Source organism: Nanorana parkeri, unplaced genomic scaffold, assembly GCF_000935625.1.
Source record: "Nanorana parkeri isolate BGI_ZX_2015 unplaced genomic scaffold, ASM93562v1 scaffold1473, whole genome shotgun sequence".
Taxonomy (NCBI): Eukaryota; Metazoa; Chordata; class Amphibia; order Anura; family Dicroglossidae; genus Nanorana; species Nanorana parkeri.
Genome location: NW_017307741.1, coordinates 231,830 through 247,118, shown reverse-complemented (window position 1 = coordinate 247,118; position 15,289 = coordinate 231,830). Strand labels below are relative to the sequence as shown.

The following is a 15,289-nucleotide window of genomic DNA, read 5'->3' as shown; positions in this document are numbered from 1 at the left end:
TGGGGAAGATGAATGCACAGGCGTTACATCATCACTGGGGACAGAGGACCTCCTGGAAGTGTCAGTGGTGGGGGGGGGGGGGAACAGAGCTGAGGACCGGAGATCAATCCGAGAGTGCTGGAGGAGGGCACAATCTTAAGGTAAGTGTGCCTTATTGTGCACATGTGTAAGCTACTTACACATTAGGGAAAAAGACAAAAATTTACAAAGTGGTTTACTTCCATTTTAAAAGCTGACAGCCAAAAAAAAAAAAGGTATGTGAATTGAAATTTGAACTGGCTGTGCTCCCAGTGTATGTATCTCAAGACTTCATTTACAGTTTTGACTGAACTCAACTGACTGGAGCTATTAAACATTTGTTTCTGTCCCTTAGATGTTTAACTTCTTTAACATTGTGGTTAGAGCAGATAGTTACTTTTATAAACTTTTTTTATGCCCCATTGAGTCCCGTTCACTTTGTCCTGTAGATAAAACCGGAAGTTAGAGGAAAATTCAAAGTATGGGAAATCCCCCTCTTAGATGATTTGTCACCAGAAGTGTGCCTACTGGAAGATTTCTGCTCATTTTCTGTTCTGGCGATTGCTTAACTTTTGGATTTTCTCTCAGTCCTGCTGACTGATCACCAGGACAATTACAAGACAATTAAAATTAAATACCCTAACCACCCTACCATATTCGATCCAAACCTAAAAATAAGATAAAAGCTTTGGCTTTATATATGTAACCTAAAATCAATGTATTCTATTACCTAGATGACATCTAGTTTCTACTACAGATAGGCATATTCAGATAGCAATTGAACAATGATAAAATTACAGATCATATAAAGGCTTCTTTAGGAAATGTAATGTAATAAAAAGGTGCAAAACATTTTAATAAGGTTAGAAACATCTCTGCTGGTATAAAGCAAAAGAGCATTCACATTTTAAATTGTTGAAAGCCATGATCCTAATCATACAAATCAATCTTCGGACATCCATCACTGCACTGAATCCATATCAGTGACTTTGATTCTGGGTTTAAAAAGACAAAAGAAAAGCAAATATTACTCGTGACAAAAAAACATTTATTTTAAGTAGCAAAACACAATCTAGTAGAAAAATGCAGCAAGACAAAATGCACTTATCCTTCTTGCCCCTTTCCCCTGAACTAACCTAACCCACTGTCCCAATGGCCGCAGTTGTTCCACTGTTTCTTAACATCCAGTGGTGCAAGTACTCATGGTCCTGCACACACCTGCACATTACAGCCCTCTAGACTTCTATGGAACCGTCTCTAATAGTCTCCAGTGTCGGGACACAGACCCATAGAGGTCTATAGGGCAGTAATGAGCAAGCACAGCCAGGACAGTGCACCTTGGGATGTAAACAAACAGCGGAACTGCAACAGTTGGATTGAGACAAGCATTCATCTCTGTGGGGGGGGAGGATGGGTTAGGTCAGGGGGCAAAAGAATATGTAAAAATGGAGAAGCCAAGCTTAAATAGGGGTGGGGGAGTTTTTTTTTTTTTTTTTTTACAGATATACCATGACCTGGATGAATGAGATCCTTCACAGAGACTTATCCTTTAACATTTCCCAATCTGATCAGAAGACTAAAGCTGGCCATACACCTTACAATTTATCTGCAGATTTTCTGTGGTCAGATGGAAAAGGTGCAACAGATTCCTCCATCTACACTTAAACTGTGTGGATGGAGTAATCTCCACCTGGGCCAATCTGTTGCACTTTTTCCATCTGACCACAGAAAATCTGCAGATAAATTGTAAGGTGTATGGGCATCTAAAATAGCATTCATGTCTGTGGATAGAAAATCATTCAACCAAATGTTTCATCTTGGCTATTCAACATTCAGCCAGAGAGAGCGAGGGACAGTTAAAACCCCCCACAAAAGTGATGAATATTAGCAGATTAGTTTAGAACTGCCTAATTTGCTAAACAGCCCATGGTTACCTTAGATTCTTAAGCAGGGTTGATAACATTTTCGAAAGATCAGCCACACAACCAGAATAAATACAAGCAAAAATGTATTGACGTAATCCAAAACAGGTTCCAAAAAATGAATAAATCCAAAACAGTGTACATCACCATAGACATCTCCCACACCACGCCAATGCGCCTCACCACCTGGGCTTAATCATAGAGGTCTCGCTGACCTCTGTGATTAAGCCCAGGTGGTGAAACGTTTGAGAAGCATTGGCATGGTGTGGGAGATGTCTAAGGTGATGTACATGCTGTTCACTGTTTTCTTGGATTCATTCATTTTTTGTAACCTGTTTGGATTACTTCAAATACATTTTTGGGCTGTACCTATTCTGGTTGTGCTGCTGATCTTTTGAAGATTTATTTGAACAAGTGAGAAGCCCACTATAGCCTGCACCCAGAATATGGACTGACTGCAGCAGAAGCTAGAATGGAGTGGTGAGTCTATGGAGGGTTGATAACATTGTTTAAGAGGACACTGCAAAATGCACAGTACACAGGGCTGTACTGGATTTCTGGCAGGATCAACAGGTATTTTTTGCATGTATCAGATATATTAAAAAAACAACATCTTCAATGGTATATTTACTAGACTAAAAGCAAATACAAAGTTTAATTGTTAGGGTTTACATACATTCTAAAAGTAAAGATTCAGTAATTTACAAAATGCCTGTGACTGGCTCTCTTTAAAATGCTTTCTCTGATACAAATTATCTACAGTTAACTTGTCTCAGGGCTTGTTCACATCATGAGTGCTAAGCCCTGTTGATCAGTTAGATCAACACGAGGACACTAACAGAACAATCGTTGTAGTTATTGGCGTGCGTTGAATAAAAACGTAGCATGTCTGCCTTTTTAGGCAACATGATGCATTACAACAACACATCCCAGCACATAACATGCAGTAGACTAAAGTGTTTTTTTTCTACTCTATTTAAAGTTTAAATAAAGGAAAAATACATTTCCTTTGATGTGTTGTAATAATGCATTGTAGGTTCACAATGCACATATATGCACCATAACATACATCCACTGGTTTGAACTATGTGCAAGTGCCTTCTTGAAAAACACTGCCAAACTTCCATTATCACAATGCTGTTTTCTAAATGAATCTTTAGTCACAAACCTGTATAGAATAAAGGGTGTTTGGCAATCTAACTCTGGTATAGCTTTTAAAAGGAAAACAGGCACCAGTCCACAGAAATAGCCTAGCTAAAAGAAGCAGATATTGGCAGAGTGATGGAGAAAATATGAATAAATATTGTCACCTGCCCTAAACATCTCAGTGTAAATCATGACTGGTACTGATACCAATTCAGAAACATACCCGTTTCACTATTTCATCCCTGGTGGTGAAATGTGGAGCATCTTCTATGTGAATACCGTTTGCCATAGCGAAAACTTTTCCCAGAAGTTCATCACTGTATCTGTAAATGGTTATAATTTAATACATCAGTATAGCAATTTACATATAGTAGTTTAGGCTGAAGAGAAGAATACTGTTATTATTTCTCTTATTTGACCCCATAATGTTATTAGAGTGGACTGGAGAAGTCTTCTTGGTGCAGGAGGAGGGAGCCCAAAGAGTGCTCTATGTAAACATCCTACTAAAGCAGGGAATCTTGTAAAATCATAACACCCAGGGTAGAGTTGGGCATTTTCTGGCACTGACTGCCAGTGGGGTGGGTTTCAGCCGATACACAACACCACCCAACCGCTGCATACTGCCGATGCCCAACGTACCTCTGCTGATGTGCCAGCTTCCTCTTCAGCCGCTCCGTCGGCTTCCCGGGTCCAGGCGATCCTCCGGACTCCTGGTCCGGCCGCGGCTCGCTGCCCCCCCCCCCTGCCTACTCTTCATTGCAGGCTGGGAGCCATACCCAGCCTGCTATTGGATATGGTAAAATGCAATAGCCAATAGCAAGCTGGCTATTGCACCCGCCCACTGTCTGCTGTCAATCAGCATGGGGGGACCTGATAGAGAACTTTCTGCTTCAGGCCCCTCCTCTGCTGATTGACAGCAGGCAGATGCAATAGCCAGCCTGCTATTGCAATTTGAAATATCCAATAGCAGGCTGGCTATGGCTCCCAGCATTAAAGTACAAAAAAAAAAAAAAGTAAAAAGACAAAAAAAAAGTGAAAATAAATAAAAATGCAAACAAATAAAAATAAAGTTTATAAAATAAAATTAAAAATAGAAAAAAACTTTTGCTGTGTCATTTTAAATAAAAAATATTTTTAATTATATTATAATCTTCTGAATAACAGGAACAGACAGCAAAAGAACCGTGGCCCTTCCCTATGCTATCCAAAACAAAAAAAAAATGTTTTGGCTGGAGTTACGCTTAAAATTTTTTACCTGTTTCGACTTACATACAAATTCAACTTAAGTAAAAACCTAAAGTCCCTATCTTGTATGTAACCCAGGGACTGCCAGTACAAGTGTAGCGATGACTTGTAGTCCATTCATTCTTCCTCCTGTCCCCGTAACTGAAAGTCTGTACCTCGATACTGGGAGGAAGAGTTTGGAGGACCTGGAATAATTCACTGATCGCCGTTGCAATGCTTTACTGGCTCCAATGTAAAAAAATAATTTCACTTTTTTTTTTTTCCCATTGTGTGTGCATTTTTTTTTTTTTTGCAAAAGCTGGACTATGCTTTTAAAGAAGAAATATGTATGCAGTTTGATTAGGATTAAATGATTGAGATGATTAAGATGGCTGAATTTTCCCCATAATTCTACATTACATTTATAAAGTAAAAATGTACTTTTAAAATATACAGTTATTTCCCTTTACTTGCCCTTTAACCATGGGTTGATGTTTTCATAGGGTAATCTTGGTCCAGAAATAAACATGGGGTCTATTTTTACATGTCTTCATACAAAATGTACACAGGTTTCACACATTTTTCTAATTGCATGCATCTGGAAAAATGTGGTAATCCTGGGTGGAAGTTGTTTAAAACATTTATAAATAGAACTGTATTTGTATAATAATTTGCTTTGTAATAAACAAAGCAAACATTTCATCAGTTAGCCGACATCTTAATATAATGTACCCTGAACATTCCCAGCAGCTGAAGAATTACAAGTAAACACAAGCTACACCAACCCCAGAAAGGGCACACTGTAATCAACTCTCCAACTGGCCATACACCATTACAATCTGTACAATTTCCTTTAGCTCTACCAAACTGATGTAATAAGAGGGCTCAAACTAAAGCAGACATTTACTCACCTAAACTACTTTGCCTCATTATATTTATATGCCCTCCACAATGTAGGAAACTTTTTCTTAATACTACAGTCCATCCAGCACCCTGCCTCCATTCTCGCCTATGCGAGAATGACATCCTTGCTCCCAGAGCCTCCTAGGATATGCAAGTAAGATATCCCAGGAGGCTTCACCAGAGGCACGCACATCGCTGGAGGTGTGGACCTGTGGCTGGAGGAAGGCAGATTGAAGGGGGCTTGCTGCAAAAACCTAGAAGAGAAAGCTGGCTCCCGGAGGCAGTGGAAAGGAAGAGGAGACGCAAGACCCGGCTCACAGCGGATCACACAGATCATTGCCGGATTCACAGGGCATGTATGTGAATTGAGGATAAAAGGTAAGGGGATGAAAAAAAAAAAAACCTATTAGGAGGAGGTTTAAGTTGGTCTAAAACATCGGTTCTAGTTACAAATAATCGGACCCGGCCCATCAAAGTCATTGATTGGGGTAAAGGAGATTGCACGGTGTATGGCCAGCTATACACATTAGCACTGCAGCCCGGGAGATACACAGAAAGAATAAACATTATATACCGGCATCCCATAAAGACGTGATTAGCCCAGACCATAGACAGAGCGAGCAGCTTGTCCATATCATTGTCTTCCTGGAACCTCTCCAGATTTCGTAGTAGAAATTCCTCCCTTGCTCGCCACTGTTTGTCACTCTCGCAGAAACTCTGGAACTGCTTCACATTGGTAGCCGCCATGTTCTCTATTGTAGATAATACGGAAATGTGGAATAGCGGTTTCCGGTTTCCCCTCTATGGTAACAGTCATTCTGTTATCCAACCGTTTACTCTATGGTAGTTGGTTCTTCCTCGCCATGGTAACTGTGATGTCACGCAGTGAGAATAGCGGTGCGCAGCGGTTAGGTTGGGGTAATGCATGTTGTTTAGGATGGGTGATGAGTGAATGGAATTTATCGAACCATATGTGTTTGAATCAGTGGCGGACCTATGGAACAATTGGCCCTGAGGCAAGATTTTTTTTTTTTTTATGAGCACATACAGTTATAGAAAAACGTGAATGAAAAATTAACCATCCATACTCTGTCCAATACTCTATTCTTCTCCAACACTATTATCAGATACCTGTTTTTGTGTATACCAAATTAATTTAATACATTTTATTAGGGTGCTGAATCAGTAAACTCAACCAGTGAAATCTCATATAAACTTTAAAGCAAAACTCCAAAAAGAGTGATTATTAAACTTTTAATAGACTCGTTTTTTATAGACTCGAGTTTTAATAGACTCGTTTTGGTCTAGGGAGGAAAATAGCAAAGTTACACTCACCGGATCCTCAGAGTCAGTCGGCTGTGACAGAGCTAACTTCAGGCTGTCTCCTCCTACGCAGCAGCAATGGCACGGCCCTTTATGTACAGAACGTAATGATTTACGGGACCTTAGACCACTGCAGCAGAGGGGGAGAGAGGCTCCAGGGACCAGTCTATAGGCTTGTTCACACCATACCCGGACCAGATTTGGATCAGATCTGCAAACGCGGTGCAGTGCGTTTTTGACGCGTTCCGGTGCATTTTTCTTTTAACTTAAAATGGGCTTTCAGATGCAGTCCAGTATGTTTGCATGCATTTTGGTGTATTCCAGACCAGAAAAAAATAGTGCATGCAGCATTTTCCCCCCCGCACCAGAACGTATTGCACTGGTGTGAACAGAGCCCAGAAATACCATAGTAATACATTAGGATGCATTTCAGACCCGGACAAAAACACTTTCTGGTCCGGAGATTGTGTGAACAAGCCCTTAACCCTTGCAGTGCGGGGGTAATCCCACTGCAAGAGTTAATAATAATTTCCCCAGAGTTCTTCTTTAACGTGGTAATGTACTTTGCAGAATGTATTACCATTATGCCTAATTCTGCCAGGTTCAAGGCGTGCTAAAAGGCAAAGTCACACAAGAAAATACTTTTTATTTTTAAATTTACCTATATTTTTTTTTGATACTCGGTCCACTGTCCCCCTGCCTCCGATCTCACCTAGGTGAGTATGACTTATACTCTCCTTCTGGTCCCTCCTGGGATACAGCAGCTGGAGAAGAGCAGACCCAGTGGCACATTATCAGAGGGTAAAAAAAACAAATGAGCAGATAGTGGTGGGGTGAAATTCTTCTTTCAGGCATTTCCTGCTATTAAGTTAGAATGCTATGTCTTTCAGTTGTGACAACGCTATGTCTTTTAGTTGCTGGGCAGTTGTGCCCATGTACCACCCTGTCACATGGGCTTCCCGGTGGAGACTACAAGTACCAATTTCTTTACTGCACGCAGGCATGTGGCCACTGTCAGCCGACCAGCAATGAGAAATATCATGCAGCCAGTGCCCTTCACTTCTTATCCCATAGCCACAACAGGAAGTGAGGAAAAATCCTTTCAAAGTGAGGGAAATCCCCGGTTATAACCAGAGCTAGTGTCTCCAATCGAAGATTTCCCATATTATTCCTGTTCTGCTGTCAATTAAAAACTCAGGATTTCCTTTTCCTTCCACTTTCAGTGATAACAGTCACCAGGACAAATAGTATTGGTGAATCCTCATAACAGGAAACAGACAGCAATACCCCCAACTTTCTGAAGTGGCTAGCCTTGCTGTGTTTGAGTGTTTGTGTAGAGACACACAGCTTACTGGCGCACACAAGGGTGGCCCCATAGAACCCTGCAAGGGGAAGTAGCCACCCTACAACAGGATATCAGGGGCATTGCTAAGGGGACCAGCTGATTCTGCAGGAAGCTAAAACCTTTTCTACATCAAGAAGTGGTACCAATTGCATCTACATCAAGAAGCAGTATCCAAAAAAATGTTCAATAATGAATCCCCATCAAACATATATACATTGCTAGCAAAGTATTTCATTACATTTTTGCCCAAGCACTTGCAGTCATCATTTCCAAACAGCTGGCTCCAACACTCTCAGCTTGGCTTTCCTGAGGTTCCTGCCCAGTACAAAATCACAAGGGACAGCACAGTCTTCAGCAGCTTGTACAAGCTTGGAGAAGGGAGGAAGAAGTTGAGGGTAGGGGAGGGATTTGTGTTGCTATGCCTGTGTATTTGTGAAGACACACACAATGTACTAGCACACAAAAACAGGATATCAGTGCCAGTGCTTAGGGGACCAGCTGATTCTGCAGGAAGCTAAAATGTTTAAATGCCTAGAAGCAGATGGTTTCTGGATGTATGTCACCCAATTTATTTCTCAAATAACCACACTAGTGGTCAGGCCTGAGATTTTGACTTGTATTCTATTTTGACTTGTATTCTCAATCTGATGGAGCACATTGCCTCCACCAATACTTCTAGAAAGTTTTTGGGAATCTTACTATTCTGTGCTAGGTAATTGTTCTAAATGGAAAAAGAGCGATCCCCCAACCCTTCTCTCCATCTATATAAGGAGGCCTATCTCCACAGAGCATGTCCTAAAAATGTTATAAGGTGTGGGTTGTCGGCTATACTCCTTACAGTCTAATTTTTAACTGAGAGTATTTATTTGTTAAGTTTCTCTATCATTTTTGTGTCATGAGAGGTAAGGATCTAGGTCCTCAACTTGATTCCTGAACATGAGATTTTGAGGACTGACTCCTAAGTTTTGTTTATGTGGGATGTTTTTTACTTTTAGGCCTGGTTCACACCTGGGCATTTTACAGCGCGTAGTGACGCGCTGTAAAACGCTCAAACAGTGAAATACCATTATTTCTTATGGGCATGGTTCCCACCTGGGTGTATTACAGCACGTAGGAACGCGCTGAAATACGCCCCACGCTCGAAAAAGTACAGGAGCTTCGTTGGAGCGTATTTCAGCGCGTTTGCGGCCATAGACTTCAACGTGAACGCGCTGAAGTGGGCGTTTGTGCGTTTTCGTCATCAAAAACGCGCGTTCTGCACATGGCAACCGGCACACAGACTACACCCTGGAGACTTCAGGCACACTTTTCGGCCGGCCTAGAAGCAGCATAATGGAGGAATCTGCAGTGTGTGGCCTGATCGACACAGAAGCGTTCATACGCCTGGTGCATGAAAAGCCTTGCATTTATAACATGCAGGATGCTGCATACAAGAACCGGCGAACCAGGCAGCGTGCATGGGCAGATATTGCAGAGAAGTTATGGCCTGATTGGGAGAGTTGGAGCAAAAATGTGAAAGAAGCAAAAGGTAAGAGACATGTCTGCATTGTTTTATTTAGCCGAAAGTGCCATTTTCGGCCGGCGCCCCCCCCTTCACTTTTCGCCCGGGGCCCGCGCCCCTGCTGCACCCCCGGTTGTTACGCCACTGATCCGTAGTAGCATATATATTGCATATATATTCTATTATAAGACAATAAATCCTAATATTGTTTAAAGTTTGGCCATTACATTGTTGGCTCTTATATTACCAGAGATCCCAAAAAGGTTTCTTCTCTATATCTCTTCCTTTCCTCCCTATCCTTCATTATCAAACTCCTAAATACGTCGGACTTTCTATAGGATTCCCGTTCCTCCCATATATACTTATACAGGTGAAACTCGAATAATTAGAATATCGTGCAAAGTTCATTTATTTCACTAATGCAACTTAAAAGGTGAAACTAATATATGAGATAGACTCATTACATGCAAAGCAAGATAATTCAAGCCGTGATTTGTCATAATTGTGATGATTATGGCTTACAGCTCATGAAAACCCCAAGAACCCCAAATCCACAACCTCAAAAAAGTAGATTATTACATGCAATCAATAAAACAAGGATTGTACATAGAACAATATCGGACCTCTGAAAAGTACAAGCATGCATATGTACTCAGTACTTGGTTTGGGCCCCTTTTGCAGCACTTACTGCAATTACTTTTGCACGATATCCTAATTATTCGAGTTTCACCTGTATTTGTCGGTTTTACCAGTATCGTTTGCAATTAATTCCTCCATGTATCTTATTTCTTCCATCGTAGTCTCCCACTTCTCAAGTGAGGGAGGAAACTTTGATTTCCAACCCCGTGATATGTTTGGTTTTTTTTTTGCATTTTTTTCAAATTCTTTATTGACTGAATCAATGTCATAAAACACAATAAAAGTGGATACGATGAGGTTACAATGCTCACCGGCTCCGCAATATAATAGACTGTTGCACATCTGACATTATTCAGCAAAACTTCTAAGGGTAGATCAGTAAACATTTATCTTATCTAAGCACATTATATTCGTTTGCCGCTATAGTCTACAGAGTTCTATATCTCTATGTAAGAAAGAACCGTATCTCAACATTAACCCTGTAATCCGGTGATATGTTGACTCTTGCCGCGGCCAACATAAATCTCAGGATATCTATCTTTATCTTTTTTATAGGGCCCGGAATCAAATATAGTAATGCAGTTGTGGGGTTGTTCTCCAAATTTAGTTTACCTATAGATTGATAGGATTCAAATATTGACTCCCAAAAGATATACACTTTAGGACAACTCCACCAAATATGCAGATACGTTCCCTCTTCTATATTACATCTCCAACATCTGTCTGACTCCCCCGGATTTATATGTTTAATTCCTTCTGGGCATCTATACCATCTCGAGAGTATTTTATAGTTTTTTTCCTGATAAAATGAGGATTTGACAGAACTATGTGACATAGTAAAACATTTTCCCCATTCTTCCACCGAGAGCTCCCTCCTTAACTCCTGTTCCCATCTCTTCATATATTCTGTTTGACCTTTGGTTTCTTCCTCTCTCAACAGGCCATAGACCAGTGATAATGGATGTTCACTTTTTGTTTCCCGCAAGCATAATTTCTCAAACGTAGTATATGGTCTGTTAAGAGGTTTGTATGCCCTTAGATGTCTGATATAATCTGTTAATTGGATTGCCTCCATCCTGGAATAGAGGATAAATTGTATTTATATATAGATCTATCCCATATCCTTAGTACCGGTTTAGCTAAATATGGCATTGTAGATGTATGTGGTCTAGTACCAGCTGCCAGCCATGGGATGTTCTTCAGATGAATACCATGTAAATTTGTCTCCAGGTTTACTCCCACCTTAGCCTGATTACTATTGATCCAATCCAACATTCTTATTAGTAATGCTGCTTTATGATAAAGTGAGAAATCTGAATACTCTCTAAAGTTTAAAGCATATAGAGTATTCAGATCTTTAGGAATATGTATACCCAAATATACTATATACTTAGCTTTCCATCTAAATGAGTGGCTTTCTTTTATACAGAATTGCGCTTCCTCTGGTAGAGATATATTCAGAAATTCCGATTTTGATATATTACTATGGAAGTTACTCAGGTCGCCATATTTCGACAGTTCCATAAGAATATTTGGTATTGTTACCTGTGGGGAAGTTATAAATAAGAGGAGGTCGTCCGCATATAGTGCAAGTTTATGTTGTTGTGTATTGTCGGATATACCTTTTATCGAGGTGTTTTGTCTGATAGTATTAGCTAGTTGTTCCATCACTATTACATATAACAGAGGTGATAGTGGGCATCCCTGACGGGTAAGTATATGAAAAGGGTTTGATATTTCCCCATTGACCCATACTTTTACAGTTGGGTATACATATAGGGTTATTACCTTGGATATAAATTGCTCTCCTACACCTGCCTGAATAAGAGATTCCCTGAGGAAGGACCAATTAACTCTATCAAATGCTTTCTCTGCATCAACTGATAGTAGGCACATTGCTTGATTTTCCTTCTGTGCTAATCCTATTAAGTCAATGACCCTAGTTGTACTATCCCTGGCCTCCATCCCCTGGACAAATCCAGTTTGGTCCTTATGGATAATTTTGGGCAGGAGTTTTTTTAATCTAGATGCTAGAATTTTTGCATATATTTTAAGGGAGATAGGGCGATAATGTCCACATTCTGTGAGATCTTTCCCCGGTTTAGGTAATAGGGATATATGAGCCTCTAATGTCTGTGTGGGGAAGGGACATGTTTCTGTGACTGCGTTACATACATCCGTGAAAAAGGGTGTTTCCTCAAACTGTTTGTAGTATCTACCTGAAAAACCGTCGTTCGGCCCTGGGGCCTTACTGACCTGTAAGGAGGCAAATGCCTCCTTAATTTCATTTTCTGTGATTGTTAGATTTAATTTTTCCCCATCATCCCTACTCAATGTCGGCATATTAGCCTCTTTTATATAACTCCGGATTTTACTCATAAATCTATCAGGAGACATGTCTGCATATCTGCCTCGTATTGAGTAGAGAGATGCGTAATATTTTCTGAATGTTTCTGTTATCGAGGCCGGGGTATGTTGGATATTCCCATTTGCATCCTTAATTCATATTATATTTGATTTAGGTGTTCTGGGGTGGATTTTCCTAGCGAGCAGCTTTCCACATTTATCCCCTTCTTCATAGTACATTTTTTTATTTTTATCCTTAGCAATTAGTGTTTGTTGGTCCAGAACTTGGCGTATGTTCCTTCTTACCTCATATAATTGAGAAGAGTGTTTTATATTGGTAACATTCGCTTTATTCATGGTCTCCAACTCACACAATTTACTGAAAAGGTCCTTCAGCTTACTCGCCTTCTCTTTCTTAAGTCTAGATCCATGTTTAACTAAGATACCTCTAACTACACATTTTAAGGCTTCCCATTGTATGGGAATTGGCGTAGTGTCTTTTTGATGGTCTTTTATAAAATACTTTATTGAGGAAGTTACTTCTTCATGGCATGCTGTATTCTCTAAAAGATTATCATTTAGTCTCTAAGTTCCTTTCCCTCTGTGTCTATTTTCTATCTTAAAAGTCAATATTACTGGTGCATGGTCTGACCAGATGATTGGTCCTATTTCAATCTCGGGATCTTTGTCTAAGATTCTCTGGTGTGTCCAGATATGGTCTATTCTACTATATGATGTGTGTACTGTAGAGAAGTAGGTAAAATCTCTCTTTGTGGGGTTTAATATATGCCAGCAGTCCACCAGTCCCAATTTATCCATTTTAGTTCTAAGTTTATTTAACCCCTTTACCGGTAAGGGTAGCTTGCTTGTAGTGTCTAATTCTGTGTCGTAGGTTAAATTCATATCACCCATCACCATTTTCGTGCCTGCTCCATATTGTTCAAACTTATTCAATATCTTTATACAAAACTTATGTTGTCCCTTATTTGGTGCATAAATGTTCGCAAGTGAATACAATTCATTACAGTACAAAAATTTCAAAAAAATATATCTCCCACAGTTATCTATTACTGTGTATATTTCTTCCACTAGTGCATTTTTATGTATTCCTATAGACACCCCCTTAGCTTTACTTTCTGGATTTGTGCTGTGATACCATTTAGTGTAATATTTATTACTCATCTCTGTGTGCACCCCCTTCTTAAAATGTGTTTCCTGTATACACAAGATATCTACCCTTTTTTTATGAAAGTGGTACAGAACCTGTGAACGTTTTTCTGGTAAATTAAAACCTCTAACATTATAGGTGCCTAGTGCCAAACTACCCATGACCAAATTAAATGATTCTCTATAATTATTGAGCATATGACCTGAACACGTACAATCACTAATACATACACTGATACATTCTTACCGTCATGTATTCTTATACCATCTATACAGGTGAAACTCGAATAATTAGAATATCGTGCAAAAGTAATTGCAGTAAGTGCTGCAAAAGGGGCCCAAACCAAGTACTGAGTACATATGCATGCTTGTACTTTTCAGAGGTCCGATATTGTTCTATGTACAATCCTTGTTTTATTGATTGCATGTAATAATCTACTTTTTTGAGGTTGTGGATTTGGGGTTCTTGGGGTTTTCATGAGCTGTAAGCCATAATCATCACAATTATGACAAATCACGGCTTGAATTATCTTGCTTTGCATGTAATGAGTCTATCTCATATATTAGTTTCACCTTTTAAGTTGCATTAGTGAAATAAATGAACTTTACATTATATTCTAATTATTCGAGTTTCACCTGTACAATTAATATGTTCTTGTATACAGGGTGGTGCCTTTTTTTGCCAATCCTGTATAAACCAATCAAGACCCAGCCCATGAAACAAAAAGAGAGAAAAAAGAAAAGACAAGGTAAAAAGAAAAAACACCAAAAAGGACAATGGGCTCTGTCCGATGCACTTCCTCCCGCCCACCCCACCAATATCACCACAGTTTTTCATTGCCCAGTCATTTTAATTAATGATTAACTACAGTCCATACCTGGCTTTGTTGTTCTCTAAGTATATTTAGATCTCTTGGCCAATCTGGTAGAGGTATCCTGGGCATTTCCAATGTTTCTAAGAAAACAGGGAGATCTTCTAATGTCCTGAATTTTACTGTTTTCCCATCTCTATATGCTATTAACTGGAAGGGGAACCCCCATCTATATCTTATTCCTCTCTCCTGGAGTATCTCAAGCAAGGGTTTCAGAGCCCTTCTAAGCATCAGAGTCTGTTTTGAGAGATCCGGAAAAAAAGTCACTATATATCCATCGTGTGTTATTGTTTTCTTACTTCTTATTGCTGAAAATATTGCTTCTTTTTCCAGGAAATTTTGAAAACGACAGATCACGTCTCGGGGCCTTGTTGTATCTCTTTTAATAAATCCTGGTACTCTATACACTGCCTCCAGGGATAGATCTGCTTCAGGGATTTTATCCATTATTCCATTTAATATGGACTTTATGGTTTGAAATAGAACAAGTGGATCTACTGACTCGGGTATACCCCGTACCCGAATATTATTCCGTCTACTCCTATTTTCCATGTCATCCATATTATATAGCATATCTTGAATCAGAGTGGACTGGTTGTTAATAATTTTCAGTTGTAGGTCCATTCTGGAGGAACCTATTTCCAGACTTTCCTCTAGCCCTCTTACTCTAGTTCCTATGTTTGTAATGTCGGTTTTTAACACATGCAGTTCCTCTTTATAAGTTGTTTCCAGTCTAGATATATATCCTTCCATGTCTTTCTTAGTGGGCAGGGATCTCAGATAGTATCCCAGGTCCTGCTGCTCCTTCCCCTCCAGCTGCATCCCCTCCAATCGGCCATAGGTTTTCCCTTTTGGGGAAATGTCAGTATACATCTGAGAGCGT

General features: G+C 39.8%; 1 protein-coding gene across 1 annotated transcript; it reads right to left on the bottom strand.

Annotated features, from left to right (window-relative positions):
• Positions 1 to 955: 955 nt before the first annotated feature.
• Positions 956 to 5,980, bottom strand: CDKN2AIPNL (CDKN2A interacting protein N-terminal like). The gene is made up of 3 exons (XM_018570184.1): positions 5,788 to 5,980; positions 3,310 to 3,409; positions 956 to 1,013 (listed from the first exon to the last, which is right to left on the bottom strand). The coding sequence occupies exons 1-3, from the start codon at positions 5,958 to 5,960 to the stop codon at positions 999 to 1,001; spliced, it is 288 nt and encodes a 95-aa protein (XP_018425686.1). The 5' UTR covers positions 5,961 to 5,980; the 3' UTR covers positions 956 to 998.
• Between the last annotated feature and the right edge of the window lie 9,309 nt (positions 5,981 to 15,289).